This window comes from Ursus americanus, chromosome 28, assembly GCF_024610735.1.
Source record: "Ursus americanus isolate L20-20 chromosome 28, mUrsAme1.1.p, whole genome shotgun sequence".
Lineage (NCBI taxonomy): Eukaryota > Metazoa > Chordata > Mammalia > Carnivora > Ursidae > Ursus > Ursus americanus.
Genome location: NC_142154.1, coordinates 36,150,418 through 36,165,961, shown reverse-complemented (window position 1 = coordinate 36,165,961; position 15,544 = coordinate 36,150,418). Strand labels below are relative to the sequence as shown.

At 44.5% G+C, this 15,544-nt stretch overlaps 1 protein-coding gene across 2 annotated transcripts in view; it reads left to right on the top strand.

Moving 5' to 3' along the window:
- The first annotated feature begins 530 nt into the window (after positions 1–530).
- The window catches only part of MAP2K1 (mitogen-activated protein kinase kinase 1), a 76,074-nt gene continuing 61,060 nt past the window's right edge, over positions 531–15,544 (top strand). The window contains exon 1 of one of the 2 annotated variants that reach the window (XM_045810787.2): positions 531–1,031. In XM_045810787.2, coding sequence (XP_045666743.2) covers positions 952–1,031 — 80 coding nt within the window. In that variant the 5' untranslated portion in view covers positions 531–951. Of the gene's footprint in view, positions 1,032–11,593; positions 11,698–15,544 lie in introns of those variants that run through there. The other variant, XM_045810788.2, reaches the window with a different exon arrangement.

The window sequence follows — 15,544 nt, the reverse complement described above, 5'->3', positions numbered from 1 at the left end:
CCTGTACCCTCATCAGATCAAAAGTGTGTATTACAGTTTTATATAAATCTACGTATTTATTTGCCAGTTGGTTAGGCGCAAGGAGTCTCTTGACAAGTTTTCTATTTCCTCACGCTCCCTCTCCTCTAGAAATGAGAAGAGGTCTTTTTCCTTATTCATTTTATTATTTCATCTCCTTCAACGTGACTCGGCCCCAGGAGGACGCTCCAGTCACCGCAGAAGAGGAGACCGCCGGGCACCGGGCCACGTGAAGCCCACCTCTCGGCTAGCTCTGGGAACCAGGATGCAAGACCTCCTTTCCCGGTGGGTCTACCTGAGTGCCGCGTGGCAGCAGAGGGCGCTATAGAGCCAGCGCCGGACCACGCCCCCAGGACAGCGTGCCGCGCCCCCGTGACGTATTTCCGCGTCATCTGCCGCCGAGGCGTGTTCCCATTGGCTATCGGCGAGGCAATAGGGGCGGAGCCCAGTGGGTGTGTGGAAAGCGCAGCAGCCCCGGTGGAGGGGCGAGGCTTCCCTTTTCCCCGCCCCTCCTCCGCCCTCCATTCCCTCCCTGGGACGGCTGCGCGGAGCGGCTGGAGCGCGCTGCCTGCGATGGCTGTACTTTCCGGGCTGAAGCAGGAGTAGGGCTGTGGCAGTGTCGATCGAGCCTGAGGGACCGGTTGACTGAGGGAGAGAGGGAGGGAATCCCGGCTGCCGCGCTGCGCCGGCGGGGAAGCCCTTCGATTCCCTGCGCGCCAAGGCGAGCCCCGGGCAAGTGGAGCGGGGGTCCCCCGAGACCGCCAGCGGCCCCTCGGCGCTGACGGGAGTACGCGGGGCTCGCCCCTCGAAGGCAGCCCCGGGGCCCGCGGCCCCTACTTGGCCGTGCGCGGCGGGCGTGGGGCAGCTCAGAGTGAGGAAGCAAAAGAGGGGCCGCCCTCCCCTCGGAGTTAGAAGCGCCTTCCCGGGTCCAAAATGCCCAAGAAGAAGCCGACGCCCATCCAGCTGAACCCGGCCCCCGACGGCTCCGCGGTTAACGGGACCAGCTCGGCGGAGTAAGTCTGGGGTGGGCGGCGAGCGCCGGGCCGGGCTGCGGAGGCCCTTGCTGGGGTGTAGGAGCCGAGTCGGGTGTGCGCTGCGCGCGGGGCTCCGCTTGGGTTCGTCACGTACGTCTCAGGCTGGCAGGGGCGAGGAACTCCCGGCCGCCAAGGTATCGGTGACTAAGCACAGATTGTGTTCCTGACTCAGACCAGTCAGTGGACCCACCGGGTCCCGATTTTCCCCCTCTGCCGACCCCTTGCAGTCATCCTTGGCCACTGGCCATTCACTTTCTCCCCCTCAAAGATGAAAACTGGTTCATCCCCCGCCCCTCCCCAGCTGTTTTTCCCAGATCGTCTGGGATCCTGGCCTGTGAAAGGGAGAAGGGAGCAAATGTCTTGGAAGGAATTAAAATCGCATCTGCGTCTCTGAGGCCGGCTCAGGGTGTGGAGTGTGGAGTTGGGAAGAGCAAGCCGCGTCCTCACCTTTGTGCTTGACACCTGTGGGCCGGGAATGCCTCGTTGCGGCCACTGGCTGGCTGGCAGGGGCGTGTGTACACCGATATCCCCGTGGCTTTTCCCTTGTCGACTTCGGGGGCTCCAGGTCCTTGGCCTTCTTCCTGGAAACTATCTTGTCTCCAAGGGAGCTGCTTTCCTCTTCATCTGACCCTTCATTCATTAACAAATCGCTCCTCCCAGTGACTCTCCTGGCTCTCCGTAGTTTACCAGGAGCCCTAAACTGACCTGAGACATGAACACCCATAGCCCTGAAAACCACGCGCACGGGTGCTCCATCTCTGCAGCTTCCAGTGTTGCTCACAAACCAGCACTTTATCTCATGAAACAGTGATGAGGCTGTTTTGTGGGGTATTTCCGAACTCCCACAACTCTTTTTGCATCCTGAGTAAGGGACAAGACTGTGAGGGAGAGAGACCCAGCTAGCCGGAGAATTAACCAGAAAAGATTTGGTTCTTAATCTTTATCTGCACACTGGAGATGTATGAAAGCTAGCTCATGAAATGAATGGAGTAGGCCTGAACCGTCTGCCCTTTGGTGATTTCTATAACCTTCCTTTCTCTCTTTAGATTTTGATAGCCTGGGGACCTACTGGCTTGGTGACTCTGCCCATCCTTGTAATGATCACGAGGCCAATGGTGGGCCTGTGGTGTGAACTCAGCTAGTTTCCTCAGACCTGCTCCCAACAGATGCCCTTCAATACTATAATGTCTCTTTTGTATGATATTGACTTGTACAGGTCCGATTCTATGCAGACTGTCGTTCAGACTTACTGTAGAGAATTTTACCTTTAAAACAAATTGACATCCCCCCAGCACAGGGCAGGACAAGTTTTGACCAGAGTGGCTGGTTGAATGTCATGGCCTGACCATCGTGCTTCTGTTTGATTTGGAGGTAGGTACTGAGTAGAAGTACCTGTTGTCATTCTCTTGTTAATTGTGGCACCGCAGCTGTATTCTTGCAAATGCGAGGAATCTGGGGCGCTCGGGTGGCGCCATTGGTTAAATGTACTACTCTTGGTTTCAGCTTGGGTCATGATCTTGGGGTCCTGGGATCAGGCCCGAGTCAAGCTCAATGAGGAGTCTGCTTGAGGATTTTTCTCTCTCTGCTCCTCCTGCTCGTGTTCTCTCTCTAAAATAAATAAATCTTAAAAAAAAAAAAAAACAGGAAAAGAATAAACTCCTCTGGAGTTGGTGGCAGAAAAGTTTGGTGGGGGGGGCGCCTGGGTGGCACAGCGGTTAAGCGTCTGCCTTCGGCTCAGGGCGTGATCCCAGCGTTATGGGATCGAGCCCCACATCAGGCTCCTCCGCTATGAGCCTGCTTCTTCATCTCCCACTCCCCCTGCTTGTGTTCCTTTTCTCGCTGGCTGTCTCTATCTCTGTTGAATAAATAAATAAAATCTTTAAGAAAAGAAAAGAAAAGAAAAAAGTTTGGTGGGACTGGGAGATTCTCAGCAAGTGGTTAGAAGGTTGGACTCTGGAGTCAGGCTAAGTTTGAAGCCTGGCTCTGTTACTTGGTGGCTTTGTGACCTGGGACAAGTCTCAGGCTTATCTTAGAGATAAGACTTAGTTAAGGCTTAGTTAGGTTTAGTTTTATCATCTGCAAAAATGGAGCTACTGATAGAACCTACTTACGGTAGTTTGAAGGTTAAATGAGCTAATACATGGTAACCCTTCCGTAAATGTTAGCTGCTAGTGCCTTTGTTACTGGGTGAATGTTGAGAAAGCTGAAGGAAGCTGGAAGGTGATTTCTGTGCATGGTGGTGGATATGTATGTTAAGGTGCCTTTGCTTCTGGATAAGCGAATCGCCGTGATCGCTTAGTTTTTGTGCCGTCTGCATCTACCTCCATGACTCATTGCTGTGTTACAATAGGAGGCATCTTTGTGTAGGCTGCCTGAGACAAACAGGGACTGTTCCCCTACATTTCCTGGCACTAAAGGGAGGAAAGCTGTACACATCTTCATCTTTCATCTTCGAAGTGTTTCTCAAGTAAGGCTGCTGTTCTCGTGATTTCTGTGATTAGACCAGGGCACAGTTGTGAACATTATCATGTAATGTAAACTAAAGAAAAAAAAAATCCATTGACATTAAGGATCTCTTGGTACTCACTTGGCAAGGATACTTCTCTTCTGTGGCTCCTTGACACTTTGGGATTTACCTCTAACTTAGCACTTAACGCATTCAGATGGAGCTGGGTTACATGGGACCTGAAGTTTATGCAAGTTGCTGGGATCCTTGAAGAAAAAAGAGTGTAAAAATACCTCTTTTGCAAATTTTGTAAAAATGTATGAGCATATTGCAAGGGTGCTAAGTGTTAGCATGAAATAAATTGGAAATAAGATCATATCATTCCTGTTTCAAATGTTTTCATGGTTCCATTGCAGTTTGAATAAAATCCAGAATCCTGTTGGGCTGTGAGACCCAGAGATCTGCTCCCCCATGGCCCTCCTACCCCCATCTCTTTAACCACATTTCCTGCTGCTCCTTTCTTCCACCATACTAGTCCTCTTTCACTTCCTTCTTGGGATGGTCTGTATTCCCTCCAGGCCCTTGCACATGCTGTTCCCTTTGCCTAGAATGAATCATCCCTTCCTCTTCCCAAGCTGGGAAGGAAGTTATCATCATCTCTACCTAAATGTCATTTCCTCCGAGGTGTTCACAGACCACCTAATCTCTGAAGGAGGTCGCTTTCCCATGTCATCTGAATTTTTTTTTTTTTTTAAGTAGGCTCCACCCTCATTGTGGGGCCAAACTCATGACCTTGTGATCAAGAGAGTTGCATGCTCTACCGACTGAGCCAGCTAGGTGCCCATCACCTGATTTTTTTTTTATGACACTCATTCACTGTCTATAATTTTTTACTAGGATATTTTAAATATCTCCCTTTTCTGTATACAATAAACTGTGAGGTTAGGGCTGCCTTTTTCTGATTCATTGCTCTTTAAGTAGTTCCCGGAATACAGTAGCTGGTGCATAATAAGTGCAAAAATGTTTGAGTAAATCAGTGAGTGACTTAAATTTTGAATATTTGCACAATGTGTTTAACAAATCTTTTTGTGCTTTTTCATTTTTTTCTTTTATTTTCCCCTTTGCTGTCATTTCTCCCTCCCCATTTCCTTTTCTTTCACAGGCACTCACCCACTCTAGGATATTTAATATATGGTCTTATGGTTCCACTCATTTGTTGGGTATGTATACCTTTGGGAGGAAGATGGTACTGTTTTGTGTGTTTCTGTGCTGAGAGTGCTGAGTGCAATTGTGCTGTTATTTTGCCTTGAGAAAGGAGATCCTGCCATTTGTGACAAATGGATGAACCTGGAAGACTTTATGTGAAATGAAATAAACCAGACACAGAAGAAAAAATATACTCCATGATCTCACTTACATGTGGAATCTAAAAAAAGGGGGGGAATAAATAGAAGCAGAGAGTAGAAAGGTGGTTACCAGGGGTGGGGAGGGGGGTGTTGAGGATACAAAGTTGCTGTAGGATGAATCATCCTAGAGATCTAATGTACGACATGGTGACTGTAGTTAATAATACTGTATTGAATACTGGAGATTTGCTAAGACAGTAGATTTCAGGAGCTCGCATACACAAGAAAATGGTAACTGTAAGGACATAGATATGTTTGTTAATTAGCTTGACTGTAGTAATCTGTATGTGTATCAAATCTCATGTTGTACACCCTAAATATATTCAGATTTTATAAAAATTACTGTTGTGCTATAAATATGCCTCAGCTGGGATAGATTAGGTTGTGTTGAGGTTATAACCAACCAAAAAATCAGTAGTTCAACACACTTGCAGGTCAGTGGGAGTCTGTTCATTGGATTCCATTAGGGATCCAGGCTTACGGAGGTTCTATCTCTGAAATATGCTCACGTGAGAAGGGCATCTTGTGAACCACGTTCTGGCTCCTGATGTTTTTGTCCAGAAGTGACACAGGTCACTTTTGCTCTCATTTCATTGGCCGGAGCAAATCACATGGCCATGCTGACCTTCAAAGGAGGGGTGTTCTTGGAAGGAGGAGAACCAGGAATATTTGAACAAAAGCAATGACCGTCCCCCAATTTTTTTGCAGTTTGTCTTTACTTTTTTTTTTTTAACATAATACCATGTTTCTGAGCTATTCATGATGCTACATGATGCTATTCATTATTTCTCTTGGTTGCAGAGCAGTCATGTGCATGTACCCCATTTTGCTTATTATCCTATGTCAGTTCCCTTAGAATGAGACAACTGTTTTCAACCGTTTTCTGCATCAAACAGTACAGTCCTTGTGCACGGCTCCTTTTGGACCCTTGTGAGAGTTTCCTGTGGAATGTTCTCAAGTGGGATTGCTTGGTGTACCTTATGTCTCCTTCCACGATGAGGCACATATTTAATCTCTTTGTTTCTGAAAGAACACTTTTTTTTTTTTTAAAGATTTTATTTATTTAACAGAGATAGAGACAGCCAGCGAGAGAGGGAACACAAGCAGGGGGAGTGGGAGAGGAAGAAGCAGGCTCACAGCAGAGGAGCCTGATGTGGGGCTCGAACCCAGAATGCTGGGATCACGCCCTGAGCCGAAGGCAGACGCTTAACCGCTGTGCCACCCAGGCGCCCCCACTTTTTTTTTTTTTTTAAGATTTTATTAACATAAAACACGAGGCTTGAACTCACAACCCTAGTATCAAGAGTTTCATGCTCTACTGACTGAGCCAGCCAGGCACCCCTTAAAGAACACTTTTAATCTCCATGAGGAGAAGCTTGAACCCTGAGAAGAAATCCCAGCATTTCCTGAAACCTCACTTTTTCGTTGACTTTAGGCAAGTCCTTTGTACTTCCTGACTTTTTGTTTGTTTATCTGTTCAGTGCAAGGGGGGCTTACAGAATCTTGACCTTCATGGCCTACAAGGTCCCACCCCAACAGGTCCTTTGTTTTCTTCCACTGCCCCCCTTACATCTGCACTCCAGCCCCCTTGTGCTCTGGTGTTGGTCTGCAGTGAGTGGGGCACATTCCCGTCTCCGAGCTTTTGCATTTGCCATTCCATCTTCCTGGAAGCTCTTCTAAAAAACGTGCTTCCTCATTTCCTTCAGACCTCTGCACAAATGTCTCTTCACGGAGGTCATCCTTGACCACTCTGTCTAATCTGTAACATAGGTTTCTCCCTGCCTCTGCCCCTTCATTGTGCCCAGTCTTTCCTGTGTATAAGTGTTGGTCTGCTGCCCCTGCCTCGCTCATGTGTAAGCTTCACGAAGGTGGGGGCTTGGCTTTGTTCCTTGGTCAGTGAGTAGAACAGTGTCTGCTTCTCAGTAGACACCTGCTGATGAAATGAAGCATTCCTACCCTGAAAGAGTATCGTGAAGATTAAACGAGGTAACTCCTATAAAAGTGCTTTGAAGGCCATAAAGTGCTGAATAGACAGGAGGGTGTGTTGCTTTGCCTTAGTGGCATCCACAGATTTTGGCTTTTGAACTGTTTCACCATAACCCTGAAACGCTCAGACTGACTTAATAGTTGCGTTCAGAGCATAGTTCCTATACAGAAAAGTTAAGACAGATTGATATGCTTTTCAGGGGTCTCTGATGGCCTTTTCTGGGTTGTGTACCATGATAAGTAGGGAGCCTTTAACATGGTTTTAACTCATTCTGTAGTCGTGAACTTGGACGTTTCTGCGTCTTTGTTGCTGTAATAATACTGGTGCTGTCATTTGAGAACAGCTTCAGGTGAATAGTCAGGCCAGCTGAAGCCTGTGTTCTCGGGAAGAATGCCCCTTCTGTTGTTGCAGCAGGTACAGAAGGGGAAAAAGAGTCCTACAGATGACTTCGCCCGTGGCAAGGAGATGTGGGGGACCCTCGTTTGAACATAAACTCTTAGAATATTCTACTTTCACTTACTTGCGCATCTTTGAAAGAAAGGGAGAGGATACTTTAGTAGAGTAGCTATCGGCCCTGCCTTACCCATCTAGTTTGATTTTTCTCTCTCCCAGTTCACCTGTTGTGATCCGCACTGACCCCTTTACTGTCCTCCCTTCACCCCAGCATACTGCTTCCCACCTCTGTCTGATCTTGCTCACATGGTTTCTTTTGTCTGGAGTGCCCTCCTCCACTTTCCTGTGTGATTGTATTTTTGTTTTGTATTTGTCAGCACACTTTAGCTTCTGTGAGGGCAGGGACCATGACTGTCTTGTGTACTGAACTTTCCCCAGCATCTAGCAGAGTGTTTGAAATGAGTGAATGCTGCCCATCTTTCAAGACCTAGCATAAATCTCATCTCCCATGTATACATGTACATAATTTTGAGATTATGTGGTATTTTCTGAGTAACTCCATGCTATTCTAGGACCTGTCTTCAAGACTTATACTACTACTTTTTTTTTTTTTTTTAGATTTTATTTATTTATTTGACAGAGATAGAGACAGCCAGCGAGAGAGGGAACACAAGCAGGGGGAGTGGGAGGGGAAGCAGCAGGCTCATAGCGGAGGAGCCTGATGTGGGGCTCGATCCCATAACGCCGGGATCACGCCCTGAGCTGAAGGCAGATGCTTAACCGCTGTGCCACCCAGGCGCCCCAAGACTTATACTACTTCTTAGTTGTTGATCTTGGCTATGTCATTTAACTTCACTGAGCCTCGGTTTTCCTTATTAGTAAAGCAAGGATGATAATGTAACAAACCTATGAGGAGGGCAGGCAGATGAGCATCATCCAAAATAATGTATATGAAAGCACTTTATGATTACTGGAATGCTGTTCAAAAGGGAAATGTTGTTAATGATGCCACTTTGATTTCTTCCTTCTCAGAAAGCTGTTAATCTTTTGTTCTCAATACCAAACCACAAATGTTGATAAATCATGTTAATTTGGACATTTTATATGCTGCCTCTCTTTTAAAATCTAAGCCAAATCTGTATCTAATCAAGCCTTGAGACCTAACTTCCTGTTTACAACAAATGTAGGGACAGAGGAACAAGTTAAATGACACCAGGAGGAAACCATCAGACAAATCCAGGATGTGGAACATTCTCTGTGACAACTGACCTAGTCTTTTTAGAAAGTCACTGTCATGGACAAAAGTGGGGGGAGTGGTGTGGTTCTAGAAATAATGGACTGAAGAGACATGCCAACTAAATATAACGCATGAACCTCAGGTGGATACTGAATCAGAAATGAAATAGACCAAATGCATTCTTGGGACAATTTGGGAAATTTGAATAGAAAATTATTAATTTTTTAGATGTAATGTATTATTATGTAGGAGAATGTTCTTCATAGGTGATGCGTGAGACTCACTTTGAAATGGTTCAAGAAAAAAACGCACATATACGCATTGTAGATAAAGCAAATGAGGCAAAATGTTCACAGTTGTTTAGTTGGTTAGTTTGTGAGTTTCATTGTTTTATTCTTTCCATTTTGCTGTCTGTTTGGAAAAATTCATAATAAATATTTAAGGAGTACCCAGAGAACCCAAAATTCCTCCTGAGTCTTATGCCTTTTTTTTTTTTTTTTAAGATTTTATTTATTTATTTGACGGAAAGAGAGACAGTCAGCGAGAGAGGGAACACAGCAGGGGAGTGGGAGAGGAAGAAGCAGGCTCCCAGCGGAGGAGCCTGATGTGGGGCTCGATCCCAGAACGCCGGGATCACGCCCTGAGCCGAAGGCAGACGCTTAACTCACATTTTCTCTTTCCCCTTTTGTACTTCTGGTCTATGTTGTGTAATGAACATCACATTAAATGCGGTATCATTTTAAAATCATAATGCTTTCTTATTCACTACATGTTCCTTATATGTCTTTTTTCCCTTAACTTGATTAGGGGCCATACCTTTTTGGACCCCTGGGTTTATAACACTGCTGATACAGTTAATCATTATTGGTAGATTGGATAAAACCAAAGAAATGTTTGTTTATTCATTTTTTAAAAAGATTAATTATTTTCGAGGGTGGGGAGCAGGAGAGAGGGTCTTAAGCATATTCCACACTGAGCACAGAGCCTGTCGTGGGGCTGCATCCCACACCCTGGAGATTAAGACCCCAGCTGAAATCAAGAGCTATCAGGTATCTGACTGATTGTGCCACCGAGGCACCCCAGAATAATGTTTAAACAAAGAAACTGGGGTGTCGGGGTGGCTCAGTTGGTTGAGCGTCAGACTCTTGGTTTTGGCTTAGGTCATGATCTCAGGGTCCTGGGATCGGGCCCCATGTGGGGCTCAGCACAGAGTCGGCCTGAGATTCTTTGCCCCTCCCTCTCTCGCTCCTTCTGCTCCTCCCTCCCCTCAAATAAATAAATAAAATCTTAAAAATACAAAGCAAATCAAAAACAAACTGACAACAAAAAACCTCTTTGCTAGCTTTCCTCGGTAGAGTTGGTAGTATTTCCACCACCTCCCCAGGAGGCACAGGTCAAGCAATGGTGCATGTTTCTGACGTGGAGAAAACAAACCCAGAGAACACACAGGCTGGGCAGAAAATGAGGTTGAGCCTGAGAAGAAAGCGTAAGGTCCCAGTTTTGTTTCTGTTTTCTTCCAGAAGCTGCCAGTTCTCAAAAATCATCTTACTGTCTTACTGCCGCTTGATTGTGTTTTTACTTCATGTCCTGTGTCCTGGTTCTGTTGCCCGAAAGCCTGTGAGAGCTGTTTGGAGGCTCCTGTGCTTGTTTGCTGAGTTAACTCCTCCCAGGATGAATGGTGTTTTGTTTTTTAAAGCAGCAGGTGTTCTCTGGCTCCTGGTGCAGGACAGACTGAAAGAGCTGATCCTGCCTTGGATTTCTCAGTGTAGTTCCCAGGGGAGTCCTGCTTTGATGTCAGCAAGGGAGTCAGATTAAGAAGAGGTTCCAAGGGGGTTAAGAAAAAGTGCAGAAGGGTAATGTGACCTCTTTTCCCCTCACCCCTTCTTTGAATATTTGCCTGCTTAAGCACAACTCTAAAAAATTTGAGTATGTTAACACCTTTTAAAGAAGGAAACTACAGGCATTAAACTTTTAAGTTTAACTTTTTTTGGGGCATTCCATTATATACATGGCTGTGATAAGTTGATGAAGTCCCCCTCCAACCCCCCCTCCCCATTTTTACACATGGACATAATCCTCATGCTTGTCATTTATTTTTGTCCAAAGAGTAGAATTTGATAGAGTCTGGCTTTATAAATGATACTTTGTTGATTAGGTGGCTTACAGATTTTTGTTTTTTGAAGATTTTATTTATTTGAGAGAGAGAGAACGCGTGGGGGCGGAGGGCAGGAGCAGAGGAAGAGAGAATCTTAAGCAGATGCCCCCTGAGTGGGGAGCCTGACTCGGGGTTCGATCTCACGACCCTGAGATCCTGAGATCATGACCTGAACCGAAACCAAGAGTTGGGCACTTAACCGACTGCTCCATGCCGGTGGCCCCCTGATTTTTATTATGTACCGATAGTCTGGTAAATGTTTTGAACCATTTTGTTCTGCTTTTAGATTAATTCATACACCAAATCAGAGGCAATGAACCATGTTGCCGCTGTTGTTACGTATTAACAGAATATGTTCCAAAAAAAGATGGAACCAGTTATATTTCAACTGTTTCCTCAAGCCACAGAAAGGGTTTTTTTTCTCCTTTTTTTTTCTTTTTTTTTTTTTAAGCTCCGTGATTTTTGATAGTTTAATAGGTGGAAAGGGCTCCTTTGAAGGTCCATCTGCTTTACTTCAGGTGTTAGCCAGGCTGTATTTTTGAAATGGGATTATTTTCTGTATTTCATCAATTCCATTTGAACTAATATTTATTGAATGCTTAATGTAATTGGCTCTACTAGAAGCTGTAGGCAGTCGAGTAAGATTGTCTTTGCCTCCAGGGATTTTAAAATCTCATAGGAGGACAGGGAGAGGTCGCAGGGGCACAGGAAGGAAACAAACGGCTGCAGAGTAAGAAAAGTGCCCTGATGTACAAAGAAAGTACTGTCCGAGCTCGTTGAGAGGAGGAAGAAGACACATCCAGTGGGGGAGATGAGGAGAGCCTTCACGGAAGAGATGACATTTGAGCTGGGTCTTGAAGGATGGCTAGGATTTCCATGGGGGGGGGCAGGGCAGGGCAGGAAGAGAGCGCAGGTCGAGCCACTTGACATAAGTGGGAAAGCCTGGGATGCGTGGAGGAGCCGGCAAGCAGTTGAGTGCACCGATGCCTGGGAGCGGGTCGGAGGAGATGAAGGGGGAGAGGTAGGTGGGCCGGTTTTGTGGTACCCGCTAGCCATTTCGAAAAGTCACATGCAAACTTTTCTTCTCTGGTGATTTTTTAATAGGTATGTCTAGATAGTTTTTATGTGCTTTGTATTTTATTTGTTTATTCATGTCTTTTATTAATCCCTACGCAGTCAGTTGTCTTGTGGTTTGTTGAGGTCAATGTGCTTTGTATTTTAAAATGTTATCAATTATGTGGCTACTGCGTTGTCCCGTTGGCAAGGTTTTCCTTTTATGTTGTGTTAAAAACATCCTTATTTATTGTCTTTAAAAGCATATCTTTTGTATGGGATAGCCCTAGTTTTCTTTAGTATTTAGACCTGTCTCTTCACAACTTCGTATAAGTATGTGGGTTCTTTTTCTTATAGCCATTTCTCTCTTATATGGCTAGTTCTGTCCCATCTGGAACTTATTAATGTGTTTTGTGTGAGGAACAGGTCTAGTTCTCCACAGTGAGTTCTAGTATTGTATAGGTAGATAAATTATATTTAAGAAACTATGTTGTATTTTCAGGTTTACTTTTAGTTGGTCTTTAAGGTATTTTGATGTATTTCTAAAATTGCCTTTTAACTCTTATGTAGTTCTGATAGGTTTTTTTTTAATTTGTTAGGGTTAATGAACACTTTATTAAAAAAAATTTTTTTTTTAGGATTTTGGTTTTTTTAGTAATCTCTATAGCTAGCTTGGGGCTCGAACTCATGACCCTGAGATCAAGCATGGCATGCTCTACCAACTGTGCTGGCCAGGTGCCCCTAATGAAAACATTAACAACTTTCCTGGTGTACCTTTCCATTTATTAAGGTCTCTTTTCTCTCGTGTTATAGTTTCTTCTGAATAATTCTTCTGTGTCCTGAATTAATATTTCAAAGGCTTAACATTTTGATGTCATTTTTTTAATGCCATTGTGATTGAACAGTTTTTAATTTGTATTTTCCGTCTTGACCGTGGTTTGATTTGTATGAACTGTTTATATCCTGCAGCTTTGTTAAATTCACTCATTATAAATTTTTTAGTTGAATGTATATGCATTTCTAGATTTACTAATGTCATCTTTAAAACATAACTTATTTTTTCCTCTGAACAACTTTATATTTTATAGCCATTTTGCATTGCTCTCAATAGCAGTCCTTGTGTCCCAGGGGAACACTATTAAGTATAATGATGCTTCCCAAGGACCTTCTGGGCAGGGAACGTTTCTGCTTTTTCCAAAGAGCCATGAAAATAGGAAGCAGCTGCCTAGCTTAATAGAAGCAGAGCCTGTTTGGGCTGGATGGGACCTTACAGATCCTTTAGCCCCCTCCCTGCATTTGCGAAATGAAACCAGACCCAGAGAGGAGAAGGAACCTGGTGGGAGCTCACACAGCTGGAACGGAGGAGTTGGTTTTCAGGCTTGGATTTTCTTGTTGGTGTATGTATTATATGTTTTCATTTGGGATACTCGGAAAGTTTTCCAACCAAGTTTACCCGACACCAAATTTTGGAAACTTTATCCAGTATCGTAAAAAAATTTTTTAAACTAATAATCTGAATTTTTTCAAGGAATAATCAGAATTTTTTTCGAGTAATAATCTGAAGCGCTTGAGAAGGCACCCCTCTATATCACCATTCTCTTAGGTGTTTGAGTGAAAAGGGAATAAGGAAATGAGGGGAAGAAAGGGTATTTTAGTCCAGGATCCTTAGTAGGAGGGCCTATTTTTAAGCTTCATAATGTCAGTTTTAAAAGCAGCGGTTTTCAAAATAACCACAGACAAAAGTCCCCTTGAAATGAATGCCTTTCTGGAATTGACCTATTTTGAGTTTAACTGTTACCAAGAAAGGTTCAGAATCCTGAATGCTCTTATGTGCATTTACTTTTCAGACAAAGTAGAACAATAAGTTGAGTGAATGATCTACGTGGGTTCCAGGTTCAGGTTAAATCTGGGAATATGGGAAGTTGTAAGAAGACATGACTAGCCAATCATATTGTACTTACAGGCTTGTCTGGATCCAGGATAATTATAAGCCCTTCTTTATTGAGTTGTAACTTACATTTCCAGGTTAGTTTTAAAAAATTACACCTTCACCACATTTGAGAGTCCAGAGTCAAAGTTATTTGCCCAATTTGATTTCGTACCATCCATCAGTAAACGGTCCTTCCAGAATGGCCTGTCGGGGGAGGCCTCAGAGGTTAGCAAGAATTCCAAACCAACTGTAAACCTTTTGTCTGGTGGCTTACTGGAATCCAGATTGAAATCCTACCAAAATGCCAGCCTGTATTTCAGCTTCTTCCCCCCAGCCCCCAACAGGAAGAAGGCAGCGGCTTAACATTCCAATAATTATTAATAGAAAATTAATCCTGCTGCTTTTAGGCATTCATTTATATCCACTATAAAACTTGGTCACTGGCGCCGTGGAAAGGTTCCATTCACTAGAGGACGGGCCTGTGGAACACTTGGACCAAGCTTTTTTTTTTTTTTTTTTCTAAGATTTTATTTATTTATTCGACAGAGATAGAGACAGCCAGCGAGAGAGGGAACACAAGCAGGGGGAGTGGGAGAGGAAGAAGCAGGCTCCTAGCGGAGGAGCCTGATGTGGGGCTCGATCCCATAACGCCGGGATCACGCCCTGAGCCGAAGGCAGACGCTTAACCGCTGTGCCACCCAGGCGCCCCTGGACCAGGCTTTTAACACATACTAATTTAGGTAGAGACTGGGGCACCTGGCTGGCTCAGTCAGTAGAGCATGTGACTCTTGATCTCGAGGTTGTAGGTTTGAGCCCCATGTTGGGTATAGAGATTACTTAAAAATAAAATCTTAAAAAAAAAAATTTAGATAGGGACTGCAACATTTTTAAAATTTTATTGGAACACTCCCTTCTAAAACATAGTCTCTTTGCCTTGTTTTATTTTGGTAACTAAACTAATGCTGGGTTAGCCATAAATGTAGCTTGTTGCATTTCTATTTCTGAGTATTCTGAATCACCGAGCAATTACAAAATGAAAGGTTATCCTAAAGCGTTTCCAAATAAAGAAACCATAAAATATTAGGGGAAGTCAAGGGGAGAGTTACAGAGGGAAGTACCAGAACCACCAACAGGTGTTCTGGTTGCATAGAACAAAGCGTCAGTGTGGTATGCCATCATGGGGAAGAGTTTTGTGAATTCCTGAATGCTGGTGTGATGTGGCGGGGACACAGGGTGAGCGGAAGTTAGCAGTTCCGGAGGTGCAGAGGACTTGGCTTACTGGCTGGCCTACAGCTGAGGACCTGAATCAATTCCTGAGCAAGTTGCATTCTTGAAAGACAAGGGCTGCATCTGTAGGAGCACAGCTGTTAATCTGTGGGGTAATAATTAAGTACAGGTCCTAGATCAGGAAGGAACAGTAGGATGAAGTCCAAAGACATGAAACTTGTATCCCCGAAGGACACCATAACTGGAAAAAGAACTAACATTTATTGAGATCCTGTCTGTTCTATTTGCATGCATTATCTTGAGTTTGCACTACAATTCTGCAAGAAAGGTCCTAATATTCTATTGTATGAATAAGGAAAATAAAGTACATGGGAGTTAAGTAATTTGTGGAAGTTGGCACAGCTAGAAAGTGGTGGGACTAAGTTTAGAACCCAGGTCTGGCCTACTCAAACATCCAGGTTTTTCTCACATGGCTGTCCAAAGATTATGTAAAATGGTAGAGGTCTTTAAAAAACAAAATTTTTTAAGTAAGCCCTACACCCAGTGTGGGGCTTGAACTCACAACACTGAGATCAAGAGTTGCACACACTACCGACTGAGCCAGCCAGGCACCCCTCTAGAGGTCTTTTTAGAGTTGTACTCTCCAGAGCTGGAGCCA